A 25,274-nucleotide genomic window follows, 5' to 3' on the forward strand; every position below is an offset into this window, starting at 1 on the left:
CGGAAATATGGGTACGACCTGAGTCTCACAGGAAGGGAACTTGCTAGCGGTCCCGAAGACAGCAGATAATCAAACTATGGTAAATGACACACACACACACACACACACACACACAGTCAATAAATAAATAAAGAGAAGTTTGAAGAATTTATCCACCCCGTTATGAGTCGTCTTTGTGTGTGCGTATGTGTGTGTTCGTGTGTTTATGTATGTGTGTGTGTGTGTGTGTGTGTAGTGATAAGAGTTGACTCTCTCTCTCTCTCTCTCTCTCTCTCTCTCTCTCTCTCTTTGCGCTGCCAGGCTTCACGGCATTGCAGGCGGAGGTTCGAGCCCCGCTTTCACAAAAAGCCAGGTAGAAGTTCTGGACCTAAAAGCATAAATTAAAACTTCAAAAATCTGATAAAGAAAACGGAAGCATAATTGGCACCTATATATACAAGTCTCGAGGTGACGACATGGAACACCGAATCAAGTATCAAGAAGACTACGGTTGGCACCATAACCCACGTACGCTTCTTTGGTGTTCAGGAAGAGTCTGGCGGCGAGGCACGGGAGCAAACGGCGACAATTATAACAAAATCACTTGAAGAAAAACCACAGCTACCCTCCACGAGACCGAAACGTGCTCGTTGTGTTGGACCAGTCGAAGCTTCTCGCCCTCAAGGAATCGTGGCAAGGTTCGGAAAGTTCAGTGATCGCGAGGCAGTTGAAAGAATCTGGAATATTCATCGACGAAGACCTGTGTCCAGCATCGCAGGCAATAAATAAAAATCAACTACCTCAGCTGAAACAAGCGAGATTGGATGGAATAATCTCCTTTTTCAAGTACACTAAGCTCATCATAAGAGAGAGAAGTGCTCAACAACCCAGCAACCCTGACACAAACCACCCGTGGTGGCGCTGGTGATGCAGCTTCACCTGGGGCTGCTGGAGGTGCGACGTTCAGTGGTGTGCAGGCCAGCAGTGTTGGTGCTGGCTCCTCCTCCGGATCACCGAGAGCGGGGGTGCTGGTGAACCCGAGGCCGGGCCAGCTGACGGCGCAGTTACTACTCGTCTGGGAGCCGCCAGTGGTGCCGCACAGGGGAATGAGACTCCTGATGGTACGCAAGGGCTGAGCAGTGGGCGGACAAGGTCAAGCGAGGCAGATCACTCCCAACGTCAACAGAAAAAAGAACTACACGACCGTAAGAAGAACTAGATCCGTACTTACTTTACTTATCTCTAGTTAGACCTCATCTCAATTATGCGGTTCAGTTCTGGTCACCCTACTATAGAATGGACATTACCATGTTAGAATCTGTACAGAGAAGAATGACAAAAATCGATTCAAGGGGTGAGAAACTTGCCGTATGATTAAATTAAAAGATTTAAATTGTGTTTTCTGATGAATTTCACAGCCTAAAAATCTTGTGAGCCCCAGGAGTATCTCGTGACCCCAACCCTGCAGTTTGAGAACCTTTGAGCTAAAGTATGCTAGTGCACTTTAGTCAATATGATTTATGTGGCACTTAGTAGTATACAGAGGTGGGATTTCAAGTTATGAACATGCATAGAATAATAGTTCAATTTTATATAAGAATCCTGAGCATCCGTGGGGTTTGGGGGGGGGGGGGGGGGTACAACCATATACTACACTTGAATGAGGCGGGTCAACTTTATAAATGTTCCCACAATAGAAATACAAATTGCATACCTTTAAAAATTTTATTGACAGAGTTACAAATTTAGATAACAATACCCTGTAATTGTAACAGTATTTAATACACTAAAATTATGAACAACTTTGTTATAGATTCCCACAATATAAAAAAATACTAATTGCATGCCTTTGAAAATTAATTGATAAATTTTATGAATGTAGGTAACAACACCCTGTAATTGCAACAAAATACTACCGTACTCAATACACTAAATGTTAAGTCTCTCTCTCTCTATGCATATATATATATATATATATATATATATATATATATATATATATATATATATATATATATATATATATATATATATATATATATATATTATAACCAGCAATAATGAAATCTATCTAACTTTAAAAAAAATAGATACATATGGAGAAAACCGAGAAAATATATGAAGACTGGCAATACAGTTTGTGATATGCGCACCCAACATCCCCACATAAAACGTGGATTCAGGATGTTTCTTAGCCAGTATGAGGTATTGTAATTACTGCTTTGTAAACGGTACTTCATTCCAAAAGGTCACTAATATTTTTATTGTGCTAAATATTGAATAAACAACAAAATCAGAATATGAAAATACATTCATATTTTATACAATAACTGCGGCCAGGCGCTGTAAGCTGGCACCTAAACAACACAGCATATGTACCTACACCAATGGTTGAGGACTTGACTTGCATAATATTCTTCATTCTGGGTTTTGTGCTCTTCCCCAGTCATTGTAAGCAAAGTATTCTGGGTCTGGGTGTGCTTGGGAAAGGCCATTACTTAAAATTTTTGGAGCAGACACTTGAAAGTTTTGTTCTTCATCCCATACCTCATTTTACATCTGTTTCCCATGGTTCTCATCTCCATGGCTATTTTTTTTCTGGGATGGAAGTGTTGCCCTGTCCTTCAACCAGTTCATTTCTGGGTCTTTGTCTAGTCGTCATACGCAAACAAACTTATGTGGAGGCATTAGTATTAGCATATCATATTCATTAGCATTAGCATATCACATTCAAGTCACACTAAGTCACGTGACATTTTCATATATCTGGCAGAAGCCCGCGCCAAGTTGCAGGTATCAGATTCATTATATATGCATATTTTTATTACAATAAATAGGTGATGTAACTTCTGACTTTGAGCTCTCATATTTATTTATGCATATTTCATGGAAGCATAACTTATATTATTACATTCAATTTAACTGGTGCAAGAGCTTTTGTGAGTGCTGATTAAGCTAGAAATTCTGTAAACCAGACACCTTAGAAATGTTACTAGTGTACGATTTTATAAAACATAAGCACATACTTGGATTTAACCATGTAATGTTTTGTTGGCCACACATAGATAAACAGCAATATCAAAATAGGGCATTGTATAGGACCATTGCCTTGCCTGGGGCAGAAAACCAGTCCCTCCACCAAGTCTGTACCCATGCTGGGACATTGTTGGGAGCGCTTATTAGGCACACCATAGTTTATAAAATTATCCACAGCAAATAACAACAAGAAAGTAAGATTGAAGTGAATAGACTTATGATTACCAGAAGTACTTTTAAACAAACAACAAACACACACACTGCATATTTACCTTCACAACCGTCACATCACTCACTCCTGACACAATAGGCCAGCATCCACATCACCCATTTCCACATAGACTGTTTTAGTCTGCGTGAAGAAGTCAATCACAGCTGTTCCATTCTCCCTCCCAATCCCACTGTGCTTGTACCCACCAAACGGTATCTCAGTCGGGTACAGATTGTAGTTGTTGATCCACACGGTGCCAGCCTCTATGGCATTCGCAACCCTGTGTCCCCGTGCCAAGTCCCTGTGGATGAGGCGAGTTATTATTGATGTGGGTATACATACATGGGGAGTAGAGTAAACCCTAGTAACCGGTAACCGAGGGGATTCAAAGGTGCCAGATAAGTAGAGGTTCCGGATACTTGGGTTATACTGCAAAAGTTCCCTTTAATTTTGGAATTTCATTCAACCAAACATGTCTACATAGGTACTGTCCACTCAGAGCTGCATCTTTTGACTGTATGTATGTATCCTTTTATAATAATCTGTTCCTCTGACTGTAGTGCCCTTTCTTCCTAACTTTGCTCCTTTCTCTTCCCCATCTTTTGGAAGTGCACTGCATCCAAGTCTTGATCAGGTGTCTATCATCGTTGACTACAGAGTGGCCTGAAAAACACACACACACGTACACAGAGTCCAAATGAAATGCTTGCCTTGACTTGCTCACCACACAACAAAAACAAACAACACTTTATTACCTTAACCAGAAATGTGTCTCGGTTGCAATAACAAAAATAAAAGGCTCACTCCTTGAATGTAGGCAGGAGGGGTTCTGAGGGCAGGGTGTTGTGGTGGGAGGGGCATGGGTGTTGATAGGTAGGTTAGTGGGCCGGCAATGTTAAGTTAAGGTGTGTGAGTAAAGCTGGGTTAACATACTTATATATTGTCTTTGTACATACAGTACTAAACAAAACATTGTACTGTAATTTTGTACCTGATATTAGACCACCTGTAAGTCCTTTGGTAGGGTTGAGATGGGCCCTCATCTTCCTAATCACACTTACCCCAGTGACCAAGTCTCAGAAGTCAGGATTCAGGTCAAGACAGGGTGGGTTGATTACTGTTACTGCCCTATTAACCTCCTCTCAGGTTTGGTGAGGGAGTGGAGACAGGTCTGAATCGGGTGTGGCTTGACATGAAAAGGTACAACAGATGTACAGAAAAATTTCATATCTTCCTACTGAATCAAACTATAAAAGATTTTCGTAAGGTAATATCATACCATACTTTCACATTGATGCAATCATACCATACCATACCTTCCTCACACTCTGCTTCCCTGCCGTGCCCTGCCTCCGCAATCCGCCTCCAAACCCGAACCCTCCAATCACCACCCATGTCCTGCCCACTGCACCCCCTGCCCTCAAAACCCTGAGTATTATCATTGCAATCGAGATACATTTCTGGCAAAGGTCATAGTGATGTGTGTTGAGCATGGTGAAGCAAGCTTTTCGTGTGTGTGTGTGTGTGTGTGTGTGTGCACACAAGACTGACACAGACTAACAAACAGATTGACAGACAGGTACAGAAATAAAGACACAGACACACATGCATACTCCCTCACCTTGTGAAGACAGCACCTGCCAGACCAAACTGTGTGTTGTTCGCCCTCTTTATCACCTCTTCCTCCTCGTCAAACATCAACACTGACGCAACACTTCCAAAAACTTCCTCTTGCACCACCTGTATTAAGAACACATCATCAGAATAAAGAAAGTGAAACAATCCCATTTGTATTTTGTAGAAAAAATGGCTTTGAGAATTTCTGCCTTATACAATAACACCAAGTGGCTTGGGAAAACTTCCATATGAACTATACACTTTGAAATTGTCAATGACAAAATAGAAAATAGTGATGGTTTGTCTCATCACCCCCATCATTTGAATGACACAAAGCATTCTGGCAGGTCACAAGTGGGAGGTGCAAGACAGGCTCAAGAATTCTGGGTCATTCTTGCTCTCCAGATAACATGCAGTCATCGGAAGGTGGGGGACACAGCTGACACACCAAGTAAAAATGGCGGACCACAATATACAGGAAGGACTGCAGTTTATCCTAAACAAGCCTGAAGGAGTGAAGGGGAAAAGTGTGGAGGAAGAAAGAGATGAGGTGAAATTAATGTATGCAAAGATGGGATATTACCAAGGAAATTAGAATCAGAAGACTACCACAGAGGGAAGGTAAAGGTAAAGTTGGGGTCATAGGGTATAGCTGTGCGTGGCTAAAGTGTTCATCTTCGTCACACTGGCCCTTGAGCCTGTAGTGGGTAGGAACCCATTAATCCGAGACACAGGGCCAGTGTGACATCCCAGTTATGACTGTTTACCTTCGCCAGGTTTCCCCAGCTAACCATTTACCGACCACCCCAAAAGGGAGGATGAACAGCTGGGTGGGTAGCACGCCAACTCCCCGGGCCAGGATTTGAACTCAGGCCCACAAATTCATAGCTAGCCAAGCTAGTCACCAGACCATGAAGACTGGGTGCCGAGTCTTTTTGTCAAGTACTGTATAGCTGATGAATAATGGTACTTTATATCAACCATTCCTTAGGAACGGACGAATCGTCAGTGGGCATACTCTGTATGTTTAGAGTGACAATTCTCTTGGGGCTGACTTTGTGCATTTTGGAGGAAATCTGCAAATGTGCAATCCACGAATGCAAGGAAACTTCTACTACTACAATAATAATACACCTGACCTTCAATATCCCAAACTAATGAAGAAAAGCTGTCTGGGAACCACTAAAGTCTGGGCATCAGGAATCACTACACTCTTGGGGTCACGGCCCACTCCCAGACATTTACCACACTCGGTCAGCAATCGCCAATATTCAGTACCTGCCCCAGACTTTTACCTCAACATGTCCAGCACATGTATGAGATCAACTAAGACAAGTTGCTTGCACTTCATCAACAAAGGACACACCGTTGGCAGAGGTCATGAAGTGTGCGCCATTTTCATTTCTGATTCCAGGTGCTTAAATGTATCATGCCATGCTAATTATTTACTTATTATTGCTGCTTTCTCTAAGAATCAGGTAAAAATATGAAATGGGTAATAAAAACAGGATCATAACTACAAGCAGCTGCTCAGCTGATACACATGAACCTAATGAACATCACTGAGTGCCAGGGATCAAACCCAGGCCTTCATAGAAGTCAGGGCAGCATACCAACTATGCCACCAATGAGCTAAAAGGTCACCGCATCAGAGGCCACTTCTGTGACCTATTCCTAACGCCCCCGCCCGCGCAAGATTTTTTCAGTGTTATTACAGTTTCTCTGATGAATATATACACTGTATGTGCCAAAATGATTGATTAAAACCATTTCCAACTGTCATGAATGTGATCAGGGTCACCTTCACCCTTCATGCCCACAGTGCAGGGCCGGGGCTTCAGGAATAGGTCACAGAAGTGGCTGCTGGCGCCATGACCTTTTAGCTCCTCGGTGGCATAGTCAGTATGCTGCCCTAACTTCTCAGAAGGTACAGGTTCAATCCCCGCACTTAGTGGTGGTCATGACGAGACACCATTTTGGCAGTGGCAATTTTTAATTTTTCGGTTGGCCACGAATATTACACAAAAGCGAATTATTTATGAAATTAATTCCAGTGCACACTGTATTTACATGCAAATGTAAGATCACAGCACAGCCACTTAAAAGCATGAGAAAACAATAAACATATATGTCCAGTGCACACGCAGCCACCTAGCGGGTGTTGCAGACTCTGACCAGGGGATGGAATCTGATGTATGGCCAGACTTTTGTTTCCATACCTGGAATTGGCCAGGCATGTATCCGGCAGTTGCTGGACATTGTCGCACCTCATAATTTTGGCCAGGACTTCTATTTTGGTTCCTGAACTTGACCAGGCATATGTCTTACAATTGCCAGACCCCTGATTTTGTCAGCAAAATCCAATATCTGGGAAATCAAGGGTCATATGTAATAATAATGCTACTACTCCTACTATCCTTACTACTCTGTCACTACTAAAACTAGTTACTACTACTACTACTAGCCTACTACCACCACCACAATCATTACTACTACTACTACTAGTACTACTACTACTACTATTGCTGCCACCACTACTACAAGCACCATACCTTCATGTCATCCCGGCAGTTAGTAAGGACAGCAGGTGAAAGGTACCAGCCTCCCTCCAGGCGCCCCCCCAAGGCCACACGCTCCCCCCCACACTCCACCACGGCACCCTGTTGACATAAACAAGCAGATGAGGAAATCTTTCATTTCAATTGAGTTCACCTTTAAGAAACAATGAGGGTGAATAGAGTAACACAATCATTACACAGCAGATACACAAGTTAACATGATTCAATTCAGGTATTTCTAATAAATACAAAATCAGACAAAATTTCTATGCAATCCTTGATTTAGAAGTAATTTAAGGGGGAGTACTAAACAAAGCACTCTGTGCAGCAGTGAGTCAAGTAATTAAACAAAACACTGTAAAACGAGCATTACAAATGTAAAATAATCACAGCAGCATGAGAAGTGACACCTCCTGACCTCTGATTAACCGAGTGCAGGAGCAATGAGGCCGCTGATTAATTGACCCGCCTTACAGTGATGGCTCCTCTTGTCCACTCATTAGCAGGGGGCAAGGGACCACTCATTGTCCACTCATTAGCAGGGGACAAGAGGCCACTCATTAGCAGGGGGCAAGAAACCACTCATTAGCAGGGGGCAAGAGACCACTCATTGTCCACTCATTAGCAGGGGGCAAGAGACCACTCATTGCTGAGTTCCCAGCGTATTTCCTACACAAAATGTGGGAGTTCCATTATAACTCCTGCAGTTATATTGGCATGTCTACTAAAATTCTGTGATCAAGTTGTATGTACAAAAGAAGTGTAAACAAATGTGCATTTTTTGCAGAGGGAGAACATTTGAATTATGCAAGAAAGTACAAAATGTTGGAGAATATTAATGTGAGAAATTTTCCCTTTCTCTTTTACAGCCTAGAGGGAGGCAGTGACTGAGTGGTCAACATGCAGGCAGACCCGTCCTGGAGGACTCCGGATCAAGCTGACAATTTTCAGTCGTAGCCGAGTGGTCTAAGACTACCCACATGGTGTCCAGAAGACCACCTAACAGCCAGGACTGTAGGTTGAGGGGGGCAGTTGGTCATGAAATGGTGAAAAACGTGATTTCTGGAAAAAATTCAGCCACCCTTGTATTGCCTTTGAGAATGTAAATACGAAGTATTTCATCAAAATTCGTAATAGTTTCACTTTTAAGGGCGTGTAATGGACCCCACTGCCTCAAGTGTGACCTCATGATGCATATCGGTCATTGTGTATTGCCATTATTTCCGAGAACCTACATAGAATAACAGTAATAAAAGTGATATCTAGCATTACCTCCCTTCCTGTGGCGCAGTAAAGGCTTGTGGCTGCAGCCCCTGACTGCCCCATTAAAATTCAAGAACAAAGAATCATCAGAAGAAAACTAAAAAAAAAGAAAGAAAATAAGAAGGATAAGAAAGCCTATGCCCCTGGAGGATTTTAGAAAAAACTGGAAACAAAGAGTAGCTTGGGCAGCAATGAGACCCTCGTTGAGATTTTGCCAGATTATTATCTGCTGCTGCCACAAGAAGAGCTATGCCATCTGGCATCTGCACAGTAGGCAGTGTGTCAGTAGGGCAGAAGAACCACTGTCCTGGCCAGGATGATCACAGCAGAGTACAAGACCCAAAAATACCATCTGTCCTTAGTTAGGGGAAAAGTTGGTGTCATTCCTCTTCTTCCTTACCTCCTCCCGTGCAGATGCTAGGTAGCCAAGGACCTTCCTGGCATGGTCCTCATGGATGGTCGCCCCCACAGTGGTTTCCTCAGCCATGGGATCCCCAATCTTGAGTTTCTGAGTGGCGGCAACAAGCCGCTTGGTGAAGGCCTCAGCAATGTTACGCTGCACGAAGATCCTTGTGCCGTTGGAGCAGACCTGTGGTGGTGGTGGTGGTAGTGGTGATAAGGTGGTAGTGTGTAAGGGAGGTAGTGATGGGAATAGGGGGTTGTTGTGTATACTTGGGAGGTAATGGTAAGGTGGTGGTGGTGGTGGAGTGGAAGGGAGGATGGGGCTTGTGTGCTTAGGAGGGAGTGTTAATGTGGTGGTGTACCTGCAGGGAGGGACACAGCCTCCTGAGTGTCGTAAACTGTTCAACCTACTAATATACTTGTCACAGGCTATGTTACTAACACACCACCAAAGCTCCATCAACACCAAGGCATCTCATTTCATTTCTGTTACTTTTATGCAGTAAACTTTAGCCGATGGAGAAAAAATTAGTGCAAAGTAATGACGAGGGGTTGGAAGGGGACATTGATTCCATTACTCGCTGTGCTGCTCTTTTATGTTAACACACACGCGTACAGGGTGGCGAGCGGGGTGGAGAATCTGGACAGAGAGGACCTGTGTGTGTGGAGCGAGAGAGAAACAAGAGGACATGGAAAGAAGTTGAGGGCGACCACATGTAGGAGATGTGAAAAAATTTAGCTTCCCAAACAGAAGCATTGAGCTGTGGAATGGACTGGAGGAGGAGGTGGTTTGTGCAAGAAACATTCATGATTTTAAGGAAAAGTTGGATAAGAGAGGATATGGAGACGGGACAGCGCGAGCGTAGCTCTTTCCCTGTATGTCACAACTAGGTAAATACACACACACACACTAGGATGTAGCTACTGCAATAAATGTAGCCTACTGTGCAATTCCACGGATTGTGACGATAATTCATCAATGATTATAGCTCAATAACACTGAATTTAAATGAATATTGAAATGCTTATTGTTGATGAAAAAAATAATACAATAAAATACTAAGGCTATTTAAACAATTTCATTTTGCTTGAGGGTCAAAATAGGTTAAGAGAATATTGTAGAAAAATGTCATCATGATATCATAATGACATTGGTACCCATGGAAATTAAGGATGTGCAACCTTATACATTAGGATACTATATAAAGAGGGACTTGTAGTTCTACTTAAGAGGAGTTTCTAGCTGAAGAGCCATCACTTGAGCAAACAGTACCTAACCTCTCACTCTAAAACAGTAACTTTCCCCGCATGTTAAAATCTCAGAAACGAGTAATAATAATGGAAACCAGTATCAGACTAATGCTTAGTAAATATCTAAAGAAATTAATGTTTTAACCCTTAGAGTGAGTTGGGTGTGATTCTGGAGTTTTACCAGGATGTACGGCATAGGCTACCAGAAGTAACATTAATTCTTTTATCCAAAATCTTGTAGCACGTCCAATCCGTGAGACTGACATTTATGAGACTGTGAAATATCCATTATGAGTCTAAAGCCCTGTGGGAGAGATCACACCCAATAATATTGGCCATATGGGCAACAGCTTCCCTCATCAGCAACGATGTTTGGACCTCTGATGACAGTAAGATGAACGACTGTTTCAGCCCTTGTAGCATTATCTCTCTCACAATAATCTCCATAGACAGTACAAAGGGAGGGTAGTTATTATAGCAAAACACACACACTGCATATCTGGCATAAACCTGACCAATGAGATGGTTTCCTCCCAAGAAGACTGACTTTGTTAGCACAACTCTGTCTTCTCAGTGGACTTGCAGGGAATTTATAAACTTTGTACCCCCTCTCTGGCCTATTACTACAGCTGCAAGCCAGGCAGCAAGGAAATGCTATGTTAAAAAGCAGCTGTGTCCGCTCCAAAAATAGGAAAAATGATGTTCATGATACCTCGGTTCAAAGTTGGCGCGGTGCTCGACGGGCCAATAATGGCGCCCAGCAGCCTTATACACAGGGCCGCCTATGTTGGTACTCTCTCTATCAAGGGACTCTACCCCTTTCTATGTCCTGTCCTCTCCAAACCCTTTCCCCACACTTTACCTTCTCCACTCTCTCCATTCACTTGTCCCCTCCCCACTATACACCAATTTTTTATCTAACCCTTTCCCCAACATGTTCCTTTGTTTTCCTCCTCCCTTCTCACCTGTCCCTGGGAAAGGAAGTTGGCCATGAGTGCAGCCTTGACAGCATTGCCCAAGTTAGCATCATCGAAGATAACAAGAGGTGACTTGCCCCCTAACTCCAGGGAGACGGCCTTCACCCCATCAGCACCTGCACTCATCACCTGCGGGAGAGTTTGCGTGATGAGTGGTGATGTTGGTTGGTTATCAAAAGTGGTGATAAGCAAAGTGACTGAATAGGTGAAACATGGTATACTGAGATGGTTTGGACATGTGCTGAGAATAAGGATTAATTTGTGAAGAAAATGTATGAGGACATGACAGAGGAAGAGAGTGCCAAGGAAGACCACTAGTAAAGTGCATCAATAGAGTGGACAAGTACTTGAGAAATACAGTTGGCAGGCAAGGGATTGAATGCACTGAGAGGGAGCACCAGAACCAAGAAGGATGGAGATGCTTCTGTATTGCTGATGCCATTGAGAGCTCCCATGAAAGGACAGAGCATTAGCAATATTGAGAGATAGTGGAAATAGGAATGCACTATTACTGTATTTCTCAAATCCCTCTTCACCTCCATGCTCACACTTCTGCCATTCATGATACGTCTCAAAGACCCTACCACCCTTCTTCCTTGCAATGCTGCTTCTTCTCAAGAAAGCCTACTACTGGCACAATAGGCCACACAAAAATACACAACTAGGTCCCTCAGCAAGTAGAAACACTCACCTTGGTGCCCGTGGGGACAGAGCCAGTGAAGGATAGCTTGGCAACATCAGGGTGGTGGCACAGCTCCACACCGGTGCTGCCCTCACCCTGCAACACAAACACACAAAAAATTATTCAGTACCAATACCACAATGCTTTTTTAACCCTTTCATTGCTAAACACTCGCAGCGAGCGTTAGGCGTATTTGCTGGTGTTGCTAAACACTCGCTGCGAGCTCCACCTGCACTCAAATCTCCCGCGTATGAGTGTTCCAACACTAATTCTCACAACACAGGATTGCCAATTGAGTGGGTTCTTCACTAAATATGGTGGATAATCATATCACCCCAGCACGGCAAATCTACAGACGAGTACCTGGTGGATGTTCTTGCCCAACATAGCGGCATTTTTGCATAGCTTCACCAATCACCTGACTGATTCTTTGACCAAATAGTTGTAAATATTGCAGTTGGCAATACTCCCTTGCCAGAGTCTGAAGGAGAGATGTCCGCAGTTCCCTCAATATGGCTGATCATCCCGCACGTACCGACGTAAGTGTTAACATTCAACACTCCCTGAATGTGCATGTAAGTTCGCGAGAGGCATAAATAACCGACTCTTATAGATCTGGACCTCCTCTTTCCAGTGGTGTTTTTGGTTTTTAGCTGTGATGAATAGTTTTTGAGATACAGAGGTTAAAAGAGACCCCCCATTGGGCTGCCCGACTGCGCCTGAGGGGATAGTCGCGTCCGCACTGCGCGCAAGGAAAAGGTTAAAACCTGTGATATAACAGCTACTAAACTTCATCACCAAAATTCTTAAACACTGAAGCAGCAACTAGAAACTTCATTCATCTCTTCGGGAATCAGGTTCATCAGAGCTGGAAAATCTGTCTAGTCACCACCATGCAATGAGTCTGACTCAGTCCTGTAAAAATACAAGGAAGAACAATTAAGTAGGAACACATGTAAACAAATAATGGAGGAACTGGAAGAGAGGAAAGCAGTAGGACTGGATGAAGTCTCTGGTTTTATATTGAAAGAATGCAGAAATCAGCTGATTGGACCGATATATATCATAAAATGCTCAATAGCAACTGGTAAACTACCAAAGGAATGGCAGAGGGCTGAAGTGGTCCCTATATATAAATTCGGAAAAAAGGCAGTACCTCTGAACTACAGACCAGTATCATTAACCAGTGTAGTTCGATGGATCTGACCATCTTGCAGTGCTGGCAAAGTTAAAGCTGAAAGAGAAGTGGGTGAAATGATGATGATGTGTAGTTTGTAAAATATGTGAGAAAGTGATAAAAAACAATGGACGAAATTTCTAGAACATAATTTAATTACAGAAAAACAGTATGGCTTTAGAAAAGGGCGCTCATGTGTAACAAACTTACTGAGCTTTTACTCAAGAGTAACAAACATAATACAGGAGAGGGACGGATGGGTAGATTGCGTGTACTTGGACCTGAAGAAGGCTTTTGATTAAGTTCCACATACAAGATTACTATGGAAGCTGAAAAATAAAGGAGGTTTGAAAGGGAAAATGAAGAACTGGATGGAAAGTTACTTAAGGGGAAGAGAGATGAGAACAGTGGTAAAGGACATGAAATCGGAATGGAGAATTGAAGATAGTCATCAGTGAATAGTATCAGCAAAGAGTGTGCACAACTTTAAGGAAAAGCTGGACAAATACAGATATGGAGATGGGACCACACGAGCGTAAGCCCAGGCCCTGTAAAACTACAACTAGATAAATACACACCTGCACAACGTTAAACACCCCGTCAGGCACGCCAGCACTCGTTAGCACCTCTGCCAAGGTGACCGCGGTGACTGGGGTGAATTGCGATGGCTTGTACACAAAGGAGTTGCCACACGCAAGGGCTGGAGCCACCTGGGAAAATGAGGGAATGTGGGAGGAAAAATAAGGGAAATGTGAGGAAAAATGTGAAAGGGGAAACTAATTGTAATAATGATAAAGACAACAACAACAACACTAGTAATAATAATCATAATAATAATATCAATAATAATAATCCCATAATGAACACCAGTGAGTGCCAAGGGATTGAACCCATGCCTTCTGAGTAGAAGTCGGGGCAGCATACCGACTACACCACTGATGGGCTAAAAGATCGCCACGCCAGCAGTGTTTATATACACCATATGTGCCAAAAGGGTTGATTTAAAGCATTTCTGGTGGCAATGAGTGTGGGTGGGGTCACCTTCACCGTCATGTGCACATGCAGGACTGGGGTGTCAGGCATAGGGCTCTAAAGTGGCCAATGGCGCAGTGACCTTTTAGCTCATCGATGGCGTAGTCGGCAGCTGCCCTGACTTCTACTCAGAAGGCCCGGGTTCAATCCCCCGGCACTCAGTGATGCTCACTGTGTCATTTTTTTCCCGAGTTAATGCAGTTTCCCAATAATAATAGTAATAATAATAATGTCCCCAATCTTCCCTCTTTCAGCACTCCCTCTCTGTACATTTAATCCCTCACCTACCCACTCTCACTCTACAAGATTCATCCACTCCACTGACTCCTTTTGTTAGTGTCTCCCTGATAGTCTCGGCCTCAATATTGCCTTTATAACATACTCTTTACAAAGTCATCCTTTTTCATTATCATCACATATAAACCATCTTATGCCCCTTCCACATGGGGAGGGCGAGGCCCGCTTCCGCAGTTATGAGCAGACCATCCACTACCGTCCATATCAGTGTGGAAACCAACACTGCACATCCTTCCCTCCCTTTTCCTTTTTCCATCCCAGTCCACACTACTACTACTTCTAAGCTTCCCCATGGGCCTTCTCCAACACTATTTCTATACTTCCATAAACTACATCTTCTCAGGTGTTTCACCACCATCTAACATAACTGCCTTCATGAATGCTCCCATTGCATCTTTCCTCTACTGTTCTTCATTCAATCCATTCATAATGTTACATGTAACCCTAACAATCTCTTCACTCTTTCTCATCCCCTTCCCAGGGCAAAATGGAAAGCCCTCTCTGACATTTAATTATTTATCCAAGAAAAGTTGTTCCCAGAGACAGAGGACCCCAAAAAAATATGAAAGGAAAATGCATAGGTTGGATAAGCAGCAATAAAACAGAGGAGGAGGAGAAAATTAAAGAAAGCCATCACATTGCCTGTTTCAGATCCCTTTGCCAGCACTGTCCACCTACCTTCCACACACAGGTCTGCATGGGGAAGTTCCACGCCCCAATGCCCCCAACGACTCCGAGGGGCTGGCGCTGCACCATGGCGAAGGAGCCGCCAGCCAGGGGAACGTGTTGGCCTGGAACACAATCCAACTCCGTAAAAATCAACGTAACACAGTTTTATATGTCTATATGCACGCAACACCAGAGCCTTGAATATCTAGTGGCACAATTTTCCTGTTCAAAACCTTACACACTTTACATACAAAACACAACACAGTGGAACACAATGTTATTTAGTTTAATACTTACAAGCAATACAACATTCTTTAATAGTGTCTGTATGGTTTTAAGTTCAGACCTTTCATACTTCCCATACACAACACAAAGAAATGCAATGTAACAAAGTATTATATACTCAAATGCAACAGAAAAATTATAACTTTTATCTCCTTTAACTACATTTTCCTTTCACTTGGAGACATCATCCACTTCACATATGCGACACAACACAACAAAGTGCCAGTAACATATCATACTTGCATACAAAACACAAGAATTGGTTCTTCTTTGTGTATAATTTTCACTCCAAACCATTTCACATTTCTCAAAAACATCACACTAAATGCAACATGATCAACATGATATTCCAAAAATATTATGTAATATTTCCAGTTCAAACACACATAGTCAGAAACCTACTACACATATACATGGATACATACAAATGATACTGGCACTCAACAAAGGAGCACTGTGGTAGCAGCCGCCTGCTATCCACCACATAGGCAGGACAGGCACCAGCCAAGGGGTGGAGCCAGTGTGCCTGCCTGACAAGGAGGAGCAAAGCCAGCCTACAAGAGTGCTAGTGTTCTATTGCAGTATATCTTTTCACCTGATATATGAGAATCAAGACTTTGGGTTTCACTGCTGCCACAAGCATTGAATTTTCATTGTGACATGTAATACTTTGTTCCCGTACACACTGCCTTGCCACCAAACAGGAAAGATGTTTGCCACACAAGTTTTGCAGAGAGAAGACAGCATTTACCTATATTTACATGTATATTGAGATTTAGTTGGTCTCCTAATATTTGCTGTCCAATGTTTTTTTTTTTTTTTTTTTTTCCAATGTAGAAGTGTGGGAGTGGTGCTTGCCTATAGCCAGATTTTATAAACAAACAAAGAAAGCTCAGAAATTAAAATGACAGTGGTTGGAGACAGTCAGAAAGTGAGGAAACAACACAGAGAAACAAGAGGAACAACAGAAGATGAAACAGGAGACAGCGTTTAAAAGAAAATGAGTGAGAGTGAGGCCATGGCTATTCTGTTCATCAAGTTTTGGCTGCAGTTAAGGTAAGTGCCTGACCAAAAACATGTGTGAAAAAAATTATCCAGCTGTGTATGGCATTAAAGAATCTACATACAAAATACAGGTTGAGAATCCCTTTTCTGAAATTCCTAGGACCGAACGTGTTGTGGATTTTGGATTTTTCCAGATTTCGGAATATGCAGGCCCTTTTGACATTTTCAACAATATCTTCACACCACAGAGCACACAACACGCGGTAATCACAATGAGTAACGAGCAAAGGTGTTACTGTGACGACTGCTGACAACAAACTAACGCACAGCAGCACCAGAGCTGCCAGGTCATGGACTGTGTTCCCGCCCAATCCCATCCCAAAAGCTACCCAAAGCCCGCGGTGGTGGCGGAGAGATGTTTTTAAGCCCAAGATGTCGACGCAACAGTAGGTTTACCCGCCCGATTGGGTGGGTAAACCGCGGACCTGGCAACCCTGAGCAGCACACAACAGCTGTATGTGGTGGAACCTTCCCATCACTTTGTGGAATTTTCCATGTGACATGTAATGTCAGCATGCAGAAAACTTTTGGATTTTGGAATTTCGGAAAAAGGATTCTCAACCTGTACCCTGTTTGCACAATTCTTGGCCTGAATGCATTGAGCCTTATGATGGAGGTCAGCACTCACTAAGACTCCTGAGTCTCTCTCACACCCAGACCTGCTTAGAGTACCAAGTACCAACTACCAAGAGGCCGTCATTAAATTATTCAATGGGAAATTCAATTTTCGTTAAAGCCAAGGAGGAGAAGATCCTGGAAGTGTTGATCAAAGAATATTTATCACATGAAAACCACGCTAACAAGATTGCCAGTGAGACTACCAGCTGATGACAAACAAAAGGGTGGCACTTCAGTACATGAACAAAATGAGGAGGAAATTGAAATCCAGGTTAAAATGTGCAGTAGTAGTGTGGTCCCACATAAAACGCTATATATATACAAGCTCAATGAATAAGAAATGCAACAACCAAAATAGTCCCTAGTTTTGATAAAAGAGATTGGAAAGGCTGAGGCTGCCACTCTTAAAAGAAAGGAGAAATAGAGGATATGATTGAGGTGTTCAGGGCAATGAAAGCAGTACACGTAATTGATGGAGATGTTTCCATGACACGGCCGAATAACTGGAGAACATGAAAGGAAGTTGAAAAAGACAAAATCCTTCAGATATATCAAGAAATAAGATATCCCCAGTAGATGCACTGAACAGTAGAAAAACTGGAACAGAGAAGCTGTTTGATACAAAAACTTAAATGAGTTTTATGAGAAGTTTAACCAATCAAGACACACAGAGACAGGAACCCACAAGCACATCATATTTCTTGTATATCACAACTGGGAAAATACAACTACTTATCTACAACTTGGTAAACACACACACATACAGTGCGATGTCGTCAGAGTGACGCTGCGCAATTTGTGTTGGTGGTGCTAAATTGCCGCTGAGACACACACACACACGCACACACACGCACACACACACACACATCAATGAAATAGGACCTGGGAGCAGCTGTATCGGATAATTTTTCACCAAAGAAACTCATAAATAGAACTGTAGGCGGGACATTCAACCTGGTGAGAAACATAAAAGTTGCTTTTCAATATCTGGATGAGGAAATGATGAAGAAACTGATTGTAACCATGATATGTCCAAGATTGGAATATGCAGCAATAGTATGGTCACTGAGTACAAAGACAAATATAAGGAAAGTAGAGAGGATTCAGAGGGCAACAACAAAGCTGGTTCCAGGACCAAAAGATTTAACATACGAAGAGAGATTGAAGCAGCTGAACCTACCGACACCGGAACATAAAAAGTGGACAAAAAAGATCTAATAATGAGATACAAGAGAATCAAAAGGCCATGGAAGGAAGATGAAAAAGGAAGCCTGTACAAGACATAAAGAACAGCTTTCCACAAAGAGTGGTGGAGGCTTGGAACGGCCCGGAAAAAGATGTGGTCCACGCAAAAATTCATGATTGTAAGGCCAAGTTGGATTATAGTAGATATAGACATGGGACAGTACAAGAGTAGCTCCTCTTTTGTATACCACAACTAGGTAAACACAGCCAGGTACTCAGTGAAGTGCAGTGGTTTAGTGCAATCATCTCAAAACCAAGGGGTCCCAGGTTTGATCCCTCAGCAGAGTGGAAACAAATGGGCAGTCTCCTTTAATGCATGTCCCTTGTCCACCTGGGAGCGTACAGGTACTGGGTGTTAGTCGGGGGTTGTGTCCTGTCTCCCGGGTGGGCATGGGTGTGAGGTTTCAGCCGTACCCAGAGATCCGTCATTTCTGAGGTCCAATTTCATTCAGAGAGAGTGCTGGCTGGTGATCGCCAGTCTGTCATGTGGTCAGACCATGGTGAATAACACACACACACACACACACACAAACACACACACACCTACAATCACGGGTGCCATTCCCCCATAGTACTCCAGGGCATCGGCACAGGAAGCAATGTCCAAACGGGCCTCCCATATCGGCTTCCCTGTGTCCTGGACCTGTGGGGGGACTTCAAGTTGAAACTGACCAATCGATCACAATATTACCAGTATTCACTTATTCCAGTTTATCCCTATCCCTATTCTACCCAAGGATACACTAAGATAGAAAGAGACTACATGAGATCAAACACATGGCAGCCCCCAAGAGTGGGTTATTCACAAACTTCCCTCCTTATTCATGAATCTGTCAAACCTCCATTTAAATCATTTAAACCTTTGCATCAAGCACATATCTACTTGCTGTGCTCCACTTATCTACCACCCCATTTGTAAGCCTGTTTTTGCCCATTTCTTTTATGTACTTGAATTTATCCAATTTATACCCGTAGCTGCATGTTCACACATCCACTTTTGATATATGTACTTTACTTTAATTCCCTCTATTAGTCCACTTAACCCCTAAAGGACGAGTGACCCGCAGGTGGAAGTACTGGTGGGTTTCGTAAAAGGATGAGTGTCCCACGTGCAGACGCCTCCGTTTTCTTTTCTATCTTTTGTTTTCTCGTGACCTTCACTATTGTTCTTCATCTGAAATACACTAACCAACAACCTTAGGCCTAAGTACTCGCATATATAGGCCTAGAGACTCATTCACACGGCCACTTGTGATGAATAAAGGACACTCTCTTGGATATATCTAGTGACCTTGCCATGTCTAATCACAGTGAATGGGATGCGGATGACCCACAGCTCTAATCATCAGATTCGACCTTTCTGACGATGGTACTTTGCCTCCAGGATTCACTTCAACCTCCATCAAGCCACAAGCCCTTCGTCCAGCTGCCCCGTCTGCCTCAGTTGCCCCACCCATTCATAAATTGCTTGACTCAGATTACGACGACACCCCAGTACGTAGGGTTCATCGCACCACCTCAAAATCAGGCTCTAAAAGCTGTGGAAAGTTCCAAAGTACAGCACCCATATGCCCATGAGATGCAAAAGGATAAGACATGAGCTGTAAAACCAAAGAAGAAAGCCAAGATGACATCATCAAACCTGGCAACAATGAGGAAGGTGGTGCTTCCTAAAACCCTCAGCTTCAGAGAGGATAATATCTTGCTAGGGGGGACCAGGTACCAGCTAAATTATCAAGAATGTCTTCTGAATGCAAGTAAAAGTCCAAGAATCCAAACACAGATAATCCAAAATCCCAATACTCCAAATTTTTAGGGTGTCTAAAAAAATTCCTAAAATTAAAAGAAATTAATATACAAAATAAATAAAATTAAATCCAACTACAATATAAACAAAAATAAAATAAAAATAAAAATAAACTCAGGCACCAAATGCTCAAAGCAGTGCCCAGCAGCCCTGTATTCAATGGACATGTTAGGTATGCAACTCTGCACAATGTTCTACAAGATGGCAGCGTTAGCCAAGCAGCCCAGGCGTCGCAGTACAGGGAGGAGCAGGGAGGCAGCAGTGTTTTTCATTTTCAGGGGTCCCTTCCAATAATCCAAACAACTTCATAATCCAAATGGCCTGTCCACTGCTATTTGCATTACTGGACTTCTACCGTATTACTCCAAGACTGGTGTAGGCTGACAGAGAGACAGCTAAAAGAAGGGAAAAAGGAAAAGGAAAATAATAGCAATAATACTCTGCAAATGGTGGGCCAGGTGAAAGCTAAATTCTCTGGAATCATTAGAATGTCACGTGAATGCCATATGTTACTCCAAAAATGATGTAGACTCACAAAGATAAAAATAAACAAGAAAGAAGGAAAACTAGCATAATAATTATCCTACATATTCTTTCTTCTTTTCATTTCTTCTTCCTCTTTCTTCCCTTCTTCCTTCTTATCCTTTCTTCTCCCCAAACACAGCCTGGGAGGGGTGAAGCACCTGGTGGTTGTCTGCATTGCCTTGCCAACATTTCAATTCTTGTTTTTCTTGTCTGTTTTACCATTGCTAATGAAACTTTTAACATTTGAAAGAGGATCATCACTATGTAGCGTGTAACATTTTCTATACAGTACTGGTATATGGAAATTAATGTTTGCTTTGTTGACTTTGTTCAGGACCCCCATTCCACTATGGCTTTATTGTTGTCTGTTCTGCTGTATGCAATAAAGATCTGAGTTCCAACCACTTGTTTGTCCAATTGTTTATTCAAATGTTGACTATTTTGGCTCATGTCTTGGAAAGTGTGGTGCATCCAGAAAAATTATATGGATAGAAATCCCAATATAATATAATAAAATATAATAAACTTACGCATTCATCAAACTCATCTTTTTGTTCTTGGGTGAGCATCATCATCAATTATCAAAAAAATATTTTGCAGAGTAGTTCCTCTGGTTCTGATAAAGGACATGTAGATGACAGTTGTACAGTTGCACAATTTCTCTCAAATCTTAGATTTTATGAGACATGAGCTACCACCCCAAGAATAGCCACCTTGATCCACCTGTCCTTTATTCCAACCAGAAATAATATCCAAAACTTGTTTTTAATTCCTTCCAGTAGGCTGTTTTATCCATTTACATGAATATGAACTAATACCACATGGTGGATAACATGTATTATTTTCCAGAGCAGCAGAGCCCTGATCTAATTTTCATTATTATCAGTGACCTTGTTTGCCACTAAGCTAGAGTGGGCAGAGAGTCAAGAAGACCATGTGATGATTTTGACAAGTGTTTAATTCCAAAATGACAGCTACTTTACCTCTAGCCGTGATATGTCCTCCAGGTTGTCCCTGATGATGCGGCAAGCCTCCAACAGCTTCTGTCCCCGCTCACGGCCACTCAGCTGAAGCACAAAACTCTTTTATCATAGTAGAACAGACAAACAGTTGACCCCCAAAATTCACATGTATAGTCATACCTCAGTTTACGAGCTTAATCCGTTCCAGAATTTTGCTTGCAAACCAAAACACTCATAAACCAAAACGTACACACACACTGTAGTGCTGAAAACACATGCATGCAAACCTAAAGTTGGAAAGTTTTGTTTAGTCGGCGCAACATCTGTGGTCATATGCCGGAGAGAGACAGAATGGGAAGGAATTATAGGAGAAGGGAACAGATCCCAGGAGACCGGACACAACCCCCGATTAATACCTGGTACCCATTCACTGCTGGGTGGACAGGGGCGTAGGGTATCGGAAAAGCCGCCCAAATTTTTCCACTCTGCCCGGGAATCAAACCCGGGCTCTCTCGGTTGTGAGCAAAATAGTGAGGGCCCGCGGAGTAAAAGCCAGGCACGCTGACCACTAGACCATGGAGGCGTGTATTACAAAGAGGTAAATACACACACACATACACACCTCACAGTCCACATCACTCTCCTCCACCATGCTCCCTACATACACTTCCTGACACTCCCTCACATTCTACCTCACCTTACTCCAAAGAGGCAGCACTTCTTTGGCACAGGTGACGGCTCTGTGTACCTCCTGTGGTCCTGAGCCCGGCACCTCACACATCACCCCACCCGTGGCTGGCTCTGTCACCTGGGGAGGGAGGAGACAGTTGGGACGGGGTTATGAGTGGGATGAAAAGGAGGCAAATGGAAGGGCAGAGATTATCTGGGATGGGGTGATGGGAGGGATGAAGAGAAAGCAGATAAATGAATGAAGTAGGATAAAATAATGGATGGAACAAAGAAGGAAAAGCAAATGGAAAGAGAGAAAGGTGTCTCTCTCTCTCTCTCTCTCTCTCTCTCTCTCTCTCCCAAGTATATAAAGTATACCTATATAGTTTTCCACAAAGATGCACTGAACTATGGAACAGCCTGGACAATGAGATCATTCAGCCCTAAAGCTTGGGTAAAATTAGAGAATATTGACCTATTGAGACTTTGAGAGAGGACCCCACAAGCATAGCTCATTTTTTGTATAGCACTTCTAGGTACAACCACAAATGCATACATATACACCAAAAAATATACATCAAATATAACAAACTAAAAGCATAAATATCATAAAGCGAATCCTTCCCCTTCCTTCCTGTAACCACCAACCCCATAGTGACCTGACCTTACCTTGAAAGATGAGGTGGCCTGGGTTGGGTCACACCGCCGACCACCAACATAGTTCCAGGGACCACCTACTGACCTCTGGAAGCCTCTCCGCAGCACCTGACCACCTGCACCACTGGCCATCTGGAACACATGCACAGGGAGTATGAGCGAGTACACAACGGGGAACACGAAAAGGGAAACATGGAACATTAGCAGGGAATCAGAGAACACAAACAGGAAAGCAAGGAACATGAACAGGGAAAACAGGAACATGAATATGGAAGTACATATGAACAAGAAAATGGGAAATATGAACAGAGAAACAGAGAAGTAGGGAATAGAAACAGGGAAAAAGGGAACAGAAACAAGGAAAAAGTGTAGAGGCCAATCCAAGGCAGAGATGCCCCCAAAAAGCACTCAGCTAAAGGGGTACTGCCTTGGCTGACAGGTAGAGGAGTGGTTTCCCATCTGGCCAGTCAAGGGTTTGATCCCCGGCACCTGGAACCCTTTCCAGGTCTGGATTAATTTCTCTAATGTCTCATGACAAGCAGAGGTCATGTGAATGTTTGGAAAAGTAAAATTCTGGCAATTCACTTAAAGTGTATTGAGGAATGCCTAGAGATGCAAAATTTCCAAAACCAGGCAAGGTTACAGGTTGTTTGGATAGTTCCTGACCAGGTTGACGGCAGAATCCTGAAGTCTGTCTGTCTGCAGGGTCATGATGTTGCAAGCATGTGAATCATTGCCTCAATTGGCTATCCAGAGAACTGTTTGGGAGGTACTCCAAGACAGTTTTCCAGGGAGCCAATAGGATCACAAATAAGACTAACAAGCAGATTCAATTATCTTTCTTGTTTTGCCTGTTTAACCTAAACTACCATCACCACACTTGTATACTTGGGTGGCGGTGAGTGCTTAAGGCTCTACAAAGTGTTCCCCTTGCTACAGTAACATTCAGGAGGCCAAGAAAATATTGTAGGAAACATTCAATAACATTCTGTAGGAAACATTCAGTAGAGAGGAACATTGACATTCAGTAGAAGGAAACATTCAATAATATTCAGTAGGAAACATTCAGGAGAAGGAAATATGCACATTCATAGAAGGAAACATTCACATTCAGTAGAAGGAAACATTCAGTAGGAAACATTCAGTAGAAAGAAACATTCAGTAAAGAAACATTCAATAGCAATCATTCAGTAGAAGGAAACATTCACATTCAGTAGAAATATTCAGTAGAAGGAAACATTCACATTCAGTAGAAGGAAACATTGAATAGGAAACATTCACATTCAGTAGAAGGAAACATTCAGTAAAGAAACATTCAATAGCAAACATTCAGTAGAAGGAAACATTCACATTCAGAAGAAGGAAACATTCACATTCAGTAGAAGGAAACATTGAATAGGAAACATTCACATTCAGTAGAAGGAAACATTGAATAGGAAACATTCACATTCAGTAGAAGGAAACATTCAGTAGAAATATTCAGTAGAAGGAAACATTCAGCAGAAGGAAACATTCACATTCAGCAGCAGGAAACATTCAGTAGCATTCAGCAGGAGGCCAAGAAAACATTACCAAAGCAAACGAGTAAAATTTTCCAAGATAACATTTAGGCTTAAGGAGGGTGATAGAGGAGGCTCACATATTTCTCCCCTTTTCTGCCCCTCTGCCTTGTGTCACGCTGATATAGATGATCAGAGAGGAAGACGAAGAGCTATTATATATTTCAGAGGCCTTAAAGTAGATGTAAAGTGGCTGTGTTACTTACAATTACTTAAGAAATGAGAGGAGCCTGACACGAAGCTTGGATCCCCCCTCGCCACCTTCTGTTGCCGGGTGTTGTACAACGGTGCCAGATTGTCGTACTCTACCTCCTATATTTGCCGATTTCCGACCCAATAACTGCCTTTATATATAGTTATCGTTAAAATGGTTAATTATTGGTGTTTTTTTGGCAATATCGATGGCTCAGAAACCGGTAATTACGAGGCTCTGAGTACGATAATCTGGCAACGGTGGGACTCGTGTAGTGGATAATTGTTTCCTTATTTCTCTCTATATATTGTGAAACATGAGTCTTTTATCTTGTGTCTTTCGTATTATTTCTTGGCATCACCTTAATTGGAGTTTTGCTGTGGATGGTAGTGTCAAACGCCTCTGCCTCTCGGTCATGTTCAATTAAGTGGAATTTTAGGTTCAAGGTACAGAAGAAGGGTTAAACTACCACCAAAGTCATAAAACTACTCCTGGAAATGCCCCAAACTCCCACGAAAGCCTTGTCAAATCAGGTGTC

The 25,274-nt window shown here is 42.7% G+C and overlaps 1 protein-coding gene and 1 long non-coding RNA gene across 3 annotated transcripts; one reads left to right on the top strand and one right to left on the bottom strand.

Moving 5' to 3' along the window:
* Positions 1 to 318: 318 nt before the first annotated feature.
* LOC126985861 (uncharacterized) lies at positions 319 to 8,669 on the top strand. Its single transcript, XR_007739101.1, has 2 exons — positions 319 to 1,202; positions 8,271 to 8,669. It is a non-coding gene; the product is annotated as an uncharacterized LOC126985861 (long non-coding RNA).
* On the bottom strand, positions 2,236 to 24,845 carry LOC126985858 (4-trimethylaminobutyraldehyde dehydrogenase-like). 2 transcript variants are annotated; one of them, XM_050841335.1, is made up of 13 exons: positions 24,750 to 24,845; positions 22,997 to 23,116; positions 22,356 to 22,466; positions 21,680 to 21,763; positions 18,908 to 19,007; positions 15,161 to 15,273; positions 13,732 to 13,863; positions 11,986 to 12,072; positions 11,283 to 11,423; positions 9,065 to 9,253; positions 7,396 to 7,503; positions 4,848 to 4,966; positions 2,236 to 3,527 (listed from the first exon to the last, which is right to left on the bottom strand). In XM_050841335.1, the coding sequence occupies exons 2-13, from the start codon at positions 23,114 to 23,116 to the stop codon at positions 3,308 to 3,310; spliced, it is 1,524 nt and encodes a 507-aa protein (XP_050697292.1). In that variant the 5' UTR covers positions 24,750 to 24,845; the 3' UTR covers positions 2,236 to 3,307. The 2 variants fall into 2 exon arrangements, 1 of the variants encoding a protein (XP_050697292.1); XR_007739099.1 differs by lacking the exon at positions 2,236 to 3,527 and adding an exon at positions 7,063 to 7,210.
* Positions 24,846 to 25,274: the final 429 nt, after the last annotated feature.

The sequence above is a fragment of the Eriocheir sinensis genome, chromosome 60 (genome assembly GCF_024679095.1).
Source record: "Eriocheir sinensis breed Jianghai 21 chromosome 60, ASM2467909v1, whole genome shotgun sequence".
In the NCBI taxonomy this organism is placed as follows: domain Eukaryota; kingdom Metazoa; phylum Arthropoda; class Malacostraca; order Decapoda; family Varunidae; genus Eriocheir; species Eriocheir sinensis.

What these genes read in the sequence shown, in the direction of transcription:
- LOC126985858 (XM_050841335.1), bottom strand. Translation starts at nt 23,116, where the DNA reads ATGGCCAGTGGTGCAGGTGGTCAGGTGCTGCGGAGAGGCTTCCAGAGG. An exon ending in AGGCCACCTCATCTTTCAAG is followed by an intron (nt 22,467 to 22,996) that starts GTAAGGTCAGGT and finishes CTCCCTCCCCAG; the next exon opens with GTGACAGAGCCAGCCACGGG. An exon ending in TGCAGACCTGTGTGTGGAAG is followed by an intron (nt 13,864 to 15,160) that starts GTAGGTGGACAG and finishes TCATTTTCCCAG; the next exon opens with GTGGCTCCAGCCCTTGCGTG.